The 15,028-nt window shown below is 40.0% G+C and overlaps 1 protein-coding gene across 1 annotated transcript; it reads right to left on the bottom strand.

Annotated features, from left to right (window-relative positions):
- Positions 1–1,796: 1,796 nt before the first annotated feature.
- On the bottom strand, positions 1,797–10,029 carry TRIML1 (tripartite motif family like 1; the record flags this gene model as incomplete). The annotated part of the gene is made up of 5 exons (XM_081085222.1): positions 1,797–2,347; positions 4,250–4,347; positions 7,788–8,047; positions 9,276–9,371; positions 9,604–10,029. 5 exons carry the CDS (start codon positions 10,027–10,029, stop codon positions 1,797–1,799), a joined length of 1,431 nt encoding a protein of 476 aa, XP_080941348.1.
- Positions 10,030–15,028: the final 4,999 nt, after the last annotated feature.

Genomic DNA, 15,028 nt, shown 5'->3' with positions numbered 1-15,028 from the left:
GATCAACATTTCTCTCTCATCATTGAGGTTTCTATCTCTCCCTCTCTTTCTCTCTGAAAGCAATAAATATATTTTTTAAATTATGTTTTTTAAGACAATTACAGTTCCTGCATGATCCTGTATTATTCCTGGATGCTGGAAGACTAAAGAACATTACAACCCTAACTGAGAAATTTTTAATATAAAATATTTATTAAATATCATTAAATAATACCATTTATTGAATGTGAATTTTTGATATGATAAATGTAATTTAACAAAAGGCACTAATTCTTAGAAGGTACATGTTTATATATTTAGGGATTTAAAAAGTCATATTTTCAAGAAATATCTAATAAGTGATATTTAATTTTCAAAATATATGTTGGCAAGGATGTGGAGAAAAGGGAATCCTTGTGCACTGTGGGTGGGAATGCAGATTGGTGCAGCCACTATGGAAATCAGTGCGGAGTTACCTCGAAAATTTAAATATGGAACTGCTTTCTGATCCAGCAATTGCACTGCTGGGAATATATCCGAGGAAACCCAAAACATTATTTTAAAAGAATATATGTACCTCTATGTTCATTGCAGTATTATTTACAATATCCAAGATTTGGAAGAAGCCCAAGTGCCCATCAGTAGATGAGTGGATAAAAAAGCTTTGGTACATTGACACAATGGAATACTACTTGGTTTTAAAAAAGGAGGAAATCTTACCCTTTGTGACAGCATGAATGGTCCTAGAGAGCATTTCGCTAAGTGAAAAAGCCAATCAGAGAAAGACAAGTACCATATGATTTCACTCATATGGGGAATCTAATGAACAAAACTAACAAATAAAATAGAAACAGACTTAAAGAGAACGGACTGACAACTGTCAGAGGAGTTGGTGGGGTGTGGGGCTAGGTGAAAAAGGTGAAGGGATTAAGCAAAAAAAAAAACAAAAATTATAGTTATAAGTAAAAATATGTCATGTACATTTGAAACCTGTATAATTTTATTAACCAATGTCACCTGAATAAATTCAATAAAAATTTGTAAAAAGGCTTCTGCAAATAGCAAAAGCACAGAAAATAACCTTACATAAAACTTAATAAGGTAACTTGGCACCCACAGCATTAATAGATTTATTGAGTAGAAGCTTTGCTCTGTCATCTTTGAACGTGTTAGCAGATGTTTCAGTGTTTTGTGATTATGGAAGCATGAATGATACAGTGATAGTCATACACATATTTGCAGCATTCTGAACCCTCCCTGAGCAAAAGTGCTCCAGGCCCCATGGGGTGGAAAGAAAAGTGACTTTTCAGAGGAGGCTGTGCCGTGTGCCCCTCTCATCACCCGTGGAAGGGAGGACCCGTGCATCTAGCCCCTGGAGGGGTTAGGATTGCATCAGTATAAGAGCTCTGCACATGGAACAAAGACACATTAAAACAGCAGTGTTTTAACATCAAATAAATAAATACACTTGAAAAAAATGATATATATTTATAAAACTGGCCTATGGCCGTGGGATTCAAGGTAATAGGGGCTAATTCTAATTCTACATGTTTCGTGATCGGCACAAATATGGGATGGTCTAGATGATAAATTTAGTTAAAGACACGGGATAGGGTTGGCTTTCTCCTATGTGTGTTAGAAGTTGATTGTCCAATTTGGCTGTTCATTGTAGGTTCATGTTAATGGAAACTCTTCGGGGTGGGGAGCTTTACTTTTAGATCACCTGATGTTAATACTATCAACTCATTTATCATCTTAATTAACAGTCATCTGTTGGTCTTAGATCTCATTCTCAGAGAGACTCAGGGGCATCTCCCTCAGACATAGCTATTCAGTGAGCAGATGGTAAGGGGGCCTGTGTTCGTCCCTTCATTTGGGAGGCAAGGAGAAAATACAGGTCTGAGTGCCTCTTCGAAGGAGTCCGGAGGGAAGCTGTAGATGAGAGACTCATCTGTCACATTGTAGAATGCTATGTGTCCAGACTCATAGTCTAAGAACACACCGACCTTTTGCACAGGCTCTCTGACATGTTGACCTTTCAAAGGTGATGAGACCCAAAGGCTATAATCATCTCCAATTTTTAAGCCGATAAGTGAGAAGAGGTCTCCGGGGGGCTTGGGAAGATTCCCCTTTCTGCTTACGGAGTCCTTACAGATGCCCACTTCCCACTCAGTCTTGTTTCCGACTTCCACCTCCCAGTAGTGTCTCCCGCAGGTGAAGCTCTGAGCACCCAACACAGTTGCAGACTGGTCAAATCTCTCTGGGTTGTCAGGTAGCTTCTGTCGGATCCCTCCATATCTCACACTTTTCAGATCCTCGGACAAGACAAGGTAGGCATTAGCTGTGTCTGGATCCAGAGTTATATCTGCTGCAAGAGGAGTAAAGAATGAATGCTCACTTGTATTCTCTTTAAAAATATTTGTATTTATTTTTAGAGAGGGGAAGGGAAAGGAATAGATTGATAGAAACATTGATGAGCAAGAAACATCGATCAGCTGCCTCCTGTACACCCCCTACTGGGGTTTGAGCCCACAACCACGGTACATGCCCTTGACTGGAATCAAACCTGGGACTCTTCAATCAGTGGGCCAATACTCTATCCACTGAGCAAAACCAGTTAGGGCTCATTTGTATTCTTGAAACCCCCCTCCATGTATGTGGAATGTAAATTAAATTCTTAGTATTCAGTCCTACTTTTTAAAAATATAACTTGGGTGAGCATGGTGGGGATTTGTTTTTTTTTTTGAGAAAATAATCTCTGAGCCCTTTTACTGTTTCACAAAAGAGAGAATGCATTTCTAAAAGGAAACAGAAGATGGTTGTGTGGAAAGTGATATTTAGCCTGTCTGAAAGGGAGAGAGGAATCTCTGGTAATGGAATGGAAGTTGTTTGTTCAGAAGACAGTCTGAGCACTCAGAACTATTTATCCACACAGGGTGATGTACCCTTTGTCATTTGTATTTGCTTCAGCCAGGGTTGCTTCTGGTTCGTCCATTGGAGTGGGAGAGAAATATAGGCAGTTATCATTTACTGAACTCCTACTTAGATATCAACCATTTTCTGTACATTATCTCATTTAATCGTGACACACATTATTGTTTTTCTATTTTTTTTTTTTTTATTAAGGAGAAAACTTAGATTCATAAAGGTTAGAAAGCTGGACCAAGATTACAAAGTTAGTGAGAGCTGGAATAGTAATTCCTAAAGAGCATTCTTCATGATGTCATGCTTACGTGCATCTGCATAGGAGTTAGTTCAACCCCAGTGACCCTTTGGTGAGGCGCACCAGTGAGAGACTCCTCTCTCACTCTCTTGACAGGATGTTACAGAACAGGCCTCCAGCCCTAGCTGATATCTCAGTGGATAAGGTGTCGGCCTGTGGACTGAAGGATCCCAGGTTGGATTCTGGTCAAGGGCACATACCGATCCCCAGTGTGGGGCATGCAGGAAACAGCTAATCAATGATTCTCTCTCATCATTGATGTTTCTATCTCTCCCTTCCTCTCTGAAATCAATAAAAATATTTTTTAAAAGAAGAGGCCTCCTACTTTCACCTACTCTCCAGAAAAGATTGGGTCCCCTTTATTATACAATTTATACTTTTATTGATAGGTCAAATTCCAATTATCAATAAATATCTGTGATTATTAATGTCCATCTCCACAATCTCATTGGAAGTTCTACAAAAGCAAAGGCAAGTCTATCTTGTTGTCGTTGTAAGTATACTCAGAGCCTCACAGCCTAGTACCAGGCACATAGTAGGCACTTACCAAATATCTATGGAGTCCAAAGTTGATTAGGCCTTTCTCTGAAAGTCAGATTGTCAAGATCAATGTTGAGACTAACACTGACCTCTCTCCTTCTTAGCCAGTCTAAATAGCTGGAGTATTCTAAAAGGATAGTTCTTTGAATGTTCTCTCACTGGGATTTAAGTGCGTTAGCTTTTGTCTTGACAAAGACAGGGGTGGGAATGCAGAAACCCCTTTAGAGGTGTGTGAGTATGTGTAAGGGGCTGAGATGGACAAAACAGAACAATGAAAACAAACCAACAAAGGAAGGATCAGGAATCATTAAAAGACAAAGCCAGGCAGACATCAATCCCGCCTGTGTCTGTCTATTCCAGTACAGAGCTGCTCTGTGGCCCAGCCTTTGCCGGTGTTCCCTGCTGGCTCAGAATTCCTTCACTGAGAGCCTGGCACCCAGACGCTGACTATTCTGTTAAGACAGTTAGAGGAAGCTGAAGCTAACTCCAGAAATCAGGCTGACTTACCGTGGAATTTTCTTAGCATCTCCCTCATTCCGGTGATGCGGCACAGGCTCAGCTCTGTGCTGGTGGTCTCTGGACACTGAAGCAACAGTGGCTCACTCCTACAAGAGGGCAGAGTGTCACTCCATCTCCTCAGCATGACCTGCTCATTTTGTCCCAGCAGCATGGACACTCTCATCCCCACTCTGTCCTCAACCTATTTCATCAGCACCACATCCCTGTATCAGATATCCCTGAACACAGGATGGAAACCTACCTTTCCAGTGCTTCTTCCATCTCCTATGGATATAACAGAAAGAAGGTTAGTATTTGTGCACTTTGATCAACAGCAAAGACTGAATCCATGTTGGATACAGTCCTTGAAAATTTCACAGAATCTGCTTCCTGCAGCTCTAGGACTCCATGAGTGGGAGTGCATATGGCAGAGAAAAGAAATCCCCTGCTTCTTCTAGGGATGAGTTCTTGTGAACATGAGACATTTATCAAATGACTAGACTACTTTGTCCTTTCCCTTTTTGTTTTTAATCCTCACCTGAGGATATTTTTTTCCATTGAGTTTCAGAGAGAGTGGAAAGGAGGGAGGAGGAGGAAGAGAGAAAGATTGATGTGAGAGAGTTACATCCATTGGCTGCCTCCTGCATGCATCTCAACTGGGCAAGGATCTAACCTACAACCCAGATACATGCCCTTGACCAAAATCGGACCTATGACCTTCGTTGCACAGACCAACACTCTAACCACTGAGCAATGCCAGCCAGGGCATGTCCTTTCTTTTTTTTTTTTTTTTTTCATATCATCACTTTGTCAAGAGAACCTGTGGCTGACAAAGGAGCCAGACTATTGGCTTCATTATCCAATGTCTTGGGGATTCAGAGGTAACTACAGGAAAGTGGCCAGTGAGAGCTGAGACTAAACCTGTGTGTACAGTTACAGTGGGCTGTTGGGAAGACATTAAATTAGTGGCATTTTGAGGAGCCAGCCAGGAAAGAGAGCTGAAGCTGGAATTGGCTCCCATAGTTTATGTCTGAGGAGGTCTGGAGAAGGCAGCAGCTTGGGAGAGCAGTAGAGCAGAGATGGTGAGCAATGTGGGCTCAGTACACATAGACCGGGGTTCTACCACTTACTAGCTATTTGACAGGCAAATTACCTAACTGCCCTAGGTCTGAGTCAGTAAATAAGAGCTATTATAACCCCATTTAGTAGATAACAATCACCTATAGTACATATCACGATAGTATTTAACTTCATCAGGGCTCCGTGAAGATATTTAATGTGTCCATATAGACCAATGGAACAGAATACAGAACCCAGAAATCAACCCAAACCACTATGCTCAATTAATATTTGACAAAGGAGGCAAGAAAATACAATGGAGTCAAGACAGTCTCTTCAATAAATGGTGTTGGGAAAATTGAACAGATACATGCAAAAAACTGAAACTAGACCACCAACTTACACCATACACAAAAATAAACTCAAAATGGATAAAGGACTTAAACATAAGATGGGAAACAATAAAAATATTAGAGGAATCCTCAAGCAGAAAAATCCCAGACGTATGCCGAAGCAATATCTTCACCGATACAGCTCCTAAGGCAGTGATGGTGAACCTATGACACGCATGTCAGAGGTGACATGCGAACACATTTTTTTGGTTGATTTTTCTTTGTTAAATGGCATTTAAATATATAAAATAAATATCAAAAATATAAATCTTTGTTTCACTATGGTTGCAAATATCAAAATATTTCTATATGTGACACGGCACCAGAGTTAAGTTAGGGTTTTTCAAAATGCTGACACGCCAAGCTCAAAAGGTTCGCCATCACTGTCCTAGGGCAATGGAAACTAAAGAGAAAATAAACAAATAGGACTACATCAAAATAAAAAGCTTCTATACAGCAAAAGGAACAATCAACAAAACAACAAGAAAGTCCACTGCATGTGAGAACATATTTGCCAATGTTATCACCAATAAGGGTTTAATCTCCAACATTTACAGGGAACTCATATAACTTAACAAAAGGAAGATAAACAATCCAATCAAAAAATGGGCAATGGACCTAATTAGATACTTTTCGAAAGAGAACATAAGGAAGGCCAAGAGACATATGAAAACATGGTCAAAGTCACTAATCATCCAAGAGATGCAAATCAAAACGACAATGCGGTATCATCTCACACCTGTCAGGGTGGCTATCATCAACAAATCAACAAAGGACAAGTGCTGGCGAGGATGCAAAGGAACCCTCGTGCACTGCTGGTGGGAATGCAGACTGGTGCAGCCACTGTAGAGAACAGTATGGAGTTTCCTCAAAAAACTACAAATGGAACTCCCATTTGACCCAGTGATCCCACTCCTAGGAATATATCCCAAGAAACCAGAAACACCAATCAGAAAGGATATATGCATCCCTATGTTCATAGCAGCACAATTTACAAAAGCTAAGATTTGAAAACAGCCTAAGTGCCCATCAGCAGATGAGTGGATTAAAAAACAGTAGTACATCTACACAATGGAATAACTACACTGCAATAAAAAAGATGGAATTCTTACCATTTGCAACAGCATGGATGGAACTGGAGAGCATTATGCTAAGCAAAATAAACCAATCAGAGAAAGATAAATATCACATGATCTCACTCATTTGTGGAATATAATGAGCAACATAAACTGATGAACAAAAACAGATCCAGCGACAGAGAAGCATCGATCAGATTGTCAAATCTCAGAGCAAAGGTAGGGGAGGGTGGGGGTAAGGGGGAGAGATCAACCAAAGGACTTGTATGCATGTATATAGGCCTAACCAATGGACATAGACACCAGGGGGGTGAGGGCATGAGTAGGGGGTGGGGGGAGGCAACGGGGGGATAAGGACACATATGTAATATCTTAGTCAATAAAGAAAAAAATATTTAATGTGTCCAGCCCATAGTTGATGCTCACTAAACTTAAAATATTTGGCAAAGCTGAGGTTGCAGAGAGGCAGGAACAGGAGAAATTGGAGTCATCATCAACCTTGGTTCAGGTGGGTATCCCTCTGTATTTTCTCCACCTTTTTATTTATACTATACTAGAGGCCCAGTGCATGACAATTCGTGCACTGGAGGCGGGGGGGGTGGGGGGAGGGGGCTTAGCCCAGCCTGCCCCCTCTCACAGTCCAGGAGCCCTCAGGGGATGTCCTATTGATGGCTTAGGCCCGCTTGACAGTCTGGCCTACCCTTTGCGGGAGGCGACCGGGCCGATCAGGGGAAGGCATTGCCCCCATCACCCCACTGCTGCTGCCACTGCAGACCACGGCGGCTGCCTGCCCTTCTCGGCCCTTGCAGCCACTGTAGCTTTGTCTGGAAGGATGTCCGTCCAGAAGGATGTCTGGAAGATGTCCAGTCTATCCGGTCTAATTAGCATATCACCCTTTTATTAGTATTGATAGAATGTTAATTCTTTCAGAAAACTATTTTTGAATCAGAACTTAGTTTTCTAGGTTAATAAAGAACATTTTATCTTGTATGACTTGAAATATTATGTGTTACTACATACTTTTCCATTAATTTTCCCAACGCTCTTACCTCTAAAGATGCTATACTCGAGTTCTGACACATGGACTCTATCTGACCAATCATTTTGCTCAGGCCCCTTACTTGCTGGATCAGCTTGATCTCATTGTCCCTCAGTTTCTTCAGGTTCTCTCTTTCCTCCTTTTCCAGCAGCTGCAGATGTAGCTGCTCCTCCTCTTTCAGGAACTGGTGCATTTTTACATATTCGGACACAACAACCTGTTTACAATTCTTTGTCTCTTCCTGCCATCACACACACACACACACACACACACACACACACACGACATAATAAGGTTAGTAACAGAATGTGTTTTTTCACCCTTACAAAGTCCTAGAGTTTCACTGTGATAATTTTTGAAACTGGACATATATATATATATATATACTAGCTGGGTTGAATAAGTTGTATTTTAGTTGTATGCAGATAGAATAGTAAAGAAGCCCCAAATTTTATATTCCCAGGAGATTGTCATTCTACTGGAAAAAAGCAAAAAAAAATATATATATATATATATATGACAGGAGATGATCGGTCCCATTATAAAATATAAGGCAGTATAAAATAAGGACAACATTATTTTTTAAAGTGTGTTCATTTATTCAACAAATATTTACTCAATCAAAGTAGTCATTGGCTCACATACTAGATACAGAAATGTACATCACAAATACTCCCATTTAAGAATTCAAAGTTTTGCCCTAACCGGTTTGGCTCAGTGGATAGAGCGTCGGCCTGCGGACTCAAGGGTCCCAGGTTCGATTCCGGTCAAGGGCATGTACCTTGGTTGCGGGCACGCATACCCAGTAGGGAATGTGCAGGAGGCAGCTGATCGATGTTTCTCTCTCATCGATGTTTCTAACTCTCTATCCCTCTCCCTTCCTCCCTGTAAAAAATCAATAAAATATATTTAAAAAGAACTCAAAGTTTAGTAGGAGAATTAGATACACACATATTTTTAAAATATCTAAACATTTGGTTCTCTGCATTGCTAGACAGCTAAAATTAAAATCTGTGACTAACCTCGACAAACTAGCATCTGTGCAGGTGTACTAATCCTAACTAATATTTTGTCATATTTTCCCTTTCTCGTTTGCTTTTAATTTGGAATTATTTTTGACCCAAAGCACTTGAAATGTCTTTACTGATTTCCATTTTATGATATCTATCTACCTATAAGTATACATTGTATTTTAGGTAATTATAATAAGAGCTAAAATAGAGGTAGCTTCTGAGTTATAAAGGTGCACCAAGGGGTGAGGGAAGCTGGCCTGGGATGGGAAATGAATTGAGTTTTGAGATTCCCAGGCGGACAAGCAAAGGCAGGTAGGCCAGAGCAGGGATACTGCATACTGTAGATGGGGACTGGGAAATGTTGTCTTCTTCCCCTCTCATCTCACTAACTGTCCCTTCAGAAATGCCCCCCCCACAGAATCATATACAAGACGCACAACCAGGACAGTCACTGACCTTACACAGTATCACTCTCTCCTTCTCGTGGGTTAACATAACCTGAGTTTCCCTTTTCTTTTTACACAAAAGATTTAGGATTTCCTGGAGTTTCTCCTGCAATAGAAACAAACACTGTGACAAATGAGCAGTGCACCAGGTCGTGTAGGGGTCTCGAGGACCAATGACAACAAGATGACTGGGACCCTAAAAGAAAGGGTAAAGGAGAAGCCGGGCCAGGTTTGTGGTCTGTGCCTGGACATGGTTGTCGCCGGTAGACAATCCTATAGGAGTTAAGTGATGGAGCCTGATCAGCGTTCTGAAATGTGTATTGAGCAGCTAATCTTACTTTGTGATGCTCCTCCGCTTCACTGGAGAGAGACATTCTGTTTATCCCATGACACTGGGATGAGAAAGCGTTTACACCCTGATCATCCTCAGGGCGCATCATAGTGGCTGCCAGCATTCTCCCACAGGGGCCTTGTTGGTCCTCATTCTGCAGCACCTGGGACCGGAGTTGCTTGCCGATGCCGGCCAGCCTCCCCAGACGCTCATTGGGCTGGAAGTGAGGGGCCTCCAAGGTCCTCCAGCACTCAGGACAAGAAAAAGGAGTGTTGTGTTGCTCCCAGCTCCTCAGGAGACACACCAGGCAAAAGCTGTGTCCACATTCAGTGGTCACTGGGCTGGTGAAATAGTCCAAGCAGATGAAACAGGTCAGTTCTTCCCTAAGGTTCTCCATCAAATCTGAAGTAGACATTTTCTCTAAGAAGGACATTAGAGTAAGGTCCCGCCTCTGTTCTGGAATTAAATTCCTCTTTGAGGTTCTATTGTTTTGAGTAACAAGTGAGTGATCAATTGCTATGTCGTTAGTACAAGAAACTCTTACTCTCCTCTGTGCCTGATTTCACCAATTGACATGTACTCTCTCAACACAAAGCCATTATGACTTAATGTGGAACTCCCGCACACTGGTTCATCATCAACCCCGAGCTTTTCAGGAATCTCACTGGGTAAGCCACATGCTGAAACTGAGGATACTTGCTCCTAACAGAGTTTTCATTTTGAGAGTTGGTTATATCATATTAGCAGCACCATAAAACCATTTAAACACATTGGTCTTAGACTGGACATTGGGTCATTTGGTATAAGCCAGTACAGCGATTTAAATCATGATGGTCTCAAATAATATCTGAATTGGACCTATGGTCCAAATCTTTTAGACTATTTGGCTAACGGATCTAGTTGAGAAACTGAAGGAAGAAAATTGTAATATCTATTTCTTCCATCATTAGGCCATTTTCTCTGCTTGACCAAAGTCTAACAGCTCTTTGCTCCTTTGTCAGGTACTGGGTCTTTTCATTTGATTTACCCAATAAAATTAGAACAACTGCATTATAGTATTCCTCAATTATAGATGTACAATGGATTACCAGAGTTATGTTTATTGCTTTGCCCTGAAGACCATGGCACTTAGCTCTCTGCCACCATAGACAGCATCTAGCAGTGGTTCTCAACCTTCCTAATGCCGTGACCCTTTAATACAGCTCCTCATGTTGCGGTGAACCCTAACCATAAAATTATTTTCATTGCTACTTCATAACTGTAATTTTGCTACTGTTATGAATCGTAATGTAAATATCTGATATGCAGGATGTATTTTCAGGAGTCGCGACCCACAGATTGAGAACCGCTGCTTCTTATTGGAAGTTGCCTCAAGGATCTATTGCACTGTGGAGTGGGTAGAAAGAATTTTAGTATAAATATAATTTTGCTCACTTATATTCACTCTTTGAAAATGTCTTCTTAAGCCCCTATTAGTTCTTACCAGACAGAAATTAAATGTTCAGACATCGTTTTTAGATATGACAAAATAAATGTATAGCATGGGGACTGTGTAAATGTCCACTGAGATCAGTGTCAATTTCTATAAATTGACTATGTCATGTGCTCATGAGTCAGTTCCTGTGTGGTCTATACTCTACTCCAGGGGTCCTCAAACTATGGCCCGCGGGCCACATGCAAATACAAATATTGTATTTGTTCCCGTTTTGTTTTTTTACTTCAAAATAAGATATGTACAGTGTGCATAGGAATTTGTTCATAGTTTTTTTTTTTTTAAACTATAGTCTGGCCCTCCAAAAGTCTGAGGGACAGTGAACTGGCCCCCTGTTTAAAAAGTTTGAGGACCCCTGCTCTACTCACTGTATGCCAGAGAGTGGGACCTTAGAAGCTCTTTCTCGGGGCCTAACCAGCTCCCTTCCACTAAGTGCATCATACCTTATTTCTATTTTTATGCTGTCACTCTCCAGTTGGCAACTTCCGATGGGTCTCCATCACTCATATTATTCCATTAATTACTTTCTGGCTTTTATGATTAAAACTGATCCTTTCTCACTATCTCCAATAGGATGCTGAGCCACAGAGCTCACAGTTCAATTCCTGGTCAGGGCACAAGCCCGGATTTTGGGCTCGATCCCCAGTAGGGGGCGTGCAGGAGGCAGCCAAGCAATGATTCTATCTCATCATTGATGTTTCTATCTCCCTCTCCCTTCCTCTCTGAAATTAATATATTTTTTTTAATTTTTAAAAGGTCTTTCTGAAGTAATTAATTCCAAGTGTTTTAATCATATGTCCTTTGTATAGCACTTATGACTTACTAGGATGAAAATTTATGCTAAAAAACAAACAAACAACTTGATTTATGAGTTAAACTAGTTTAAATAGAAAGAGAGGTAGCATCAGTTTGGGGTCATGAAACCTCTAGTGTTTAGATAGCTTCTAGGCTAGCAACTGGGTCAGAGCTTTAATATAGTATAAGGAGTAGTTTTAAGTGCCTTGAAAAAAATATATTCAAGCACTAACTGCCCTCGTTGGAAAATATAAACTACCATTTCAGGGGTGGGCAAACTTTTTGACTCGAGGGCCACAATGGGTTCTTAAACTGGACCGGAGGGCCGGAACAAAAGCATGGATGGAGTGTTTGTGTGAACTAATATAAATTCAAAGTAAACATCATTACATAAAAGGGTACATTCTCTTTTTTTTTTTTAGTTTTATTCATTTCAAACGGGCCGGATCCGGCCCGCGGGCCGTAGTTTGCCCACGGCTGATCTACGTTCAGTGTGTTATTCCCACACAAACCCAGAAAGAGTCTTTAGCATTGACCAGATTCATTAGAATAAGTCTTGCAGTAGAGTTAGGGTACATCACAGAACCTGTATTCCAATTTGGAATGGGGAGACCAACACATTCTAAGTTGAAGCCACACTGACTTCTGTCCCATCCCACTTTCACTGTTCCAAATAAACTCCTTTCATAGGATAGTTTCACAGGCTCCTTAACACAATAAACATATCTTTACAATAGCAAGGGCTCAACTTGACTGTAAATAAGTATTAAATGAACAAATGGAAAAAAACATATTATTATAGAATTACAGTTTTTATCTGGCCAGAAGTCAAGAGATTACATAGTCCAACAACCTTCCACAGATGATGAAGAAAAGTGAGACTCCAATAGATTGAGTTTGCCCCTGAATACTTGCTCACTGCAAGAGTCAGGTCAGGAATTGGAACCTGGGTCTCTTACCTCCCAGTCATTCTCTTTGTCAACACACTGCACTGCAGCTCACTTGCCTGTGAGTGGATGAAAATTTTCAGTTATCTCAGTGAAATGTAAGTATGCCTCAAGTGCTTTCAGAAGGAAATTGGACAACTGTCATTATGGTGTGATGTTGTGACAGGTATCTAAAATCACTGGCTACGTGCACTATTGGGAATGCAGACTTCTTTATCATCTCTCTGACAACATTGACTGGGCTTACTTCATGGATAAAGAAAATTATAGAGTGGACCAGATATCTCAAAGCACATTACGCCAACCCTCAGGGCACTGCACTGCCAGACATGATTTCTGAGATCAACAACTCAAATAGCTTCTTCTTTGGCTTGTCTCCTCCTGAGGAGGAGATAATAGGGATACCCCAAGAGGTCCACAGTCATAACTATCACCCACATGGAATTAGGTTTGAAGCACAAAGAAAAGAAAAACCTTAAAGATATAGTGAGGGGTTATTTACTGGTGAAGATAGTAGGCTAGATAGGGACGTATTTGAAAAAAAAATCTTGTTGGAAAGGCTGTGTCTATCATTTCATATTGGTGTGGAAAAGACAGATTATCCAACAAATGGTTTAGGACAAGTGGGTGTAGCCATCTGGGAAAAAAAATTGGATCTCTACCTAACAACCTCTACCAATGTGTATTCCAGATGTGTGTGTGTGTGTGTGTGTGTGTGTATTTTTTCCCCACTCTAGTCATGAATTTCTACTCACATTAGTTTCCTTTGTATTATTTTTTCACTTATTTATTTATTTATTTATTTACTTACTTACTTACTTACTAGTATTTATGTGGTTTTGTACTCGATTACCCCACATCCTTTTAGCAAGTAAGGACCATATTTGTTAACCATGTGGCCAAGTATTGTGTCTAAAGAATGAAGCACAACATAAGAGGAGATAATTGGTAACACAGTAGAAATTTAAAATGGACTGCTTCTGGAAGGTGTTTTAAGCAGGATTCAGAAATGAAACACCACTATGAAAAATACAAATCCGACAGGCAGTTTAGTGTGGTGGGATCAGCATCAGAAGGTATCACTTTCCTTTTTTATTGTATAATATTTTGTATAAAATTATATTTTTTCTGATCTTTTGAATGTGTTTTCTGCATTTTCCAATAAAGAAATATTGGGGGATGGGGTAGGAGCAAAGAAATGTGAGGCGTGACTTGCAGTAAACCAAGTAATGAGGTAATTTTTTTTCAGGCTGAGGGGGGAAAGAAAAAATATCATCTCAGATGATTAATTTCAGCTGTGACATAGTAAATCTTTCTAAAAATGTTTTTGTGATTTTGATACAGATTTTATTTAACTAAGTTATCGAGCCTTTGTTATATAGAGAGCAATGAGCTCAGTGATGAAAGCAGGAGTTAGGTGTGCAAAACGAAAAGCTACAAAATGTTAATAGATGCATACCTTAAGAGTGGTAGAATTTATATCTAGCCACTATACTGTACACCTGAAACTAATACAAAAATAATACTGAATGTAAATACATTGAATGTGAACAAAAATAATATTGAATGTATTTGAAATGTTTTAATTTTAAAAAAGTTATAGAATTTAAATTTATTAACTGTTTTTGACATTTTAGTGGAGGGAATATTAAATTCTTTCAGGGAAAACTTGGGAGAAATGGTATTTGATCTGAGCCTTTAAGGCATGTTTCAAAAGAAGGAATAGCTACTATTTAGAAGTGGGAAAACTTAATATCTTGGAAGAATAAAATACATGATCTGAAAGTGGGTCAAATATTACAATAACAAAAAAGTCTAGATTGTATCATTCTTTTTAATCTCAGAAATATTAAAAGACCAATTCAACTTGGAAATATTCATCTTTATTCTTCTTTATAGGTAGCACGTTGGTCCTACCAGCAAACACCTGGAGGCCAGATCAGTGGGGCAAGGATCCAGGTGCTATAAATCCATAGACTCAGTCAGAAGCTGTAACGCAGCCACTCCTGCTGAGTTGCCAAAGTTGGTGGTGGAGTGTTGCCTTCCAGAGCTTTAGCAACTTACACATCTTGAGACTTTAAGGTGAGGTGTTTTGTTTGTTTTTCTGGAGAATAAACCCTTTATGTTTCATCCCTTTGCTTTAAGAAAAGTTCAAACAAATATTGACAAATGAGAATAAGAAAGCATACTCTGAATTC

The sequence above is a fragment of the Myotis nattereri genome (genome assembly GCF_964212035.1).
Source record: "Myotis nattereri genome assembly, chromosome: 2".
Lineage (NCBI taxonomy): Eukaryota > Metazoa > Chordata > Mammalia > Chiroptera > Vespertilionidae > Myotis > Myotis nattereri.
Note: the sequence above shows the minus strand (reverse complement) of the source record. Positions and strands in the feature narration are given on the sequence as shown.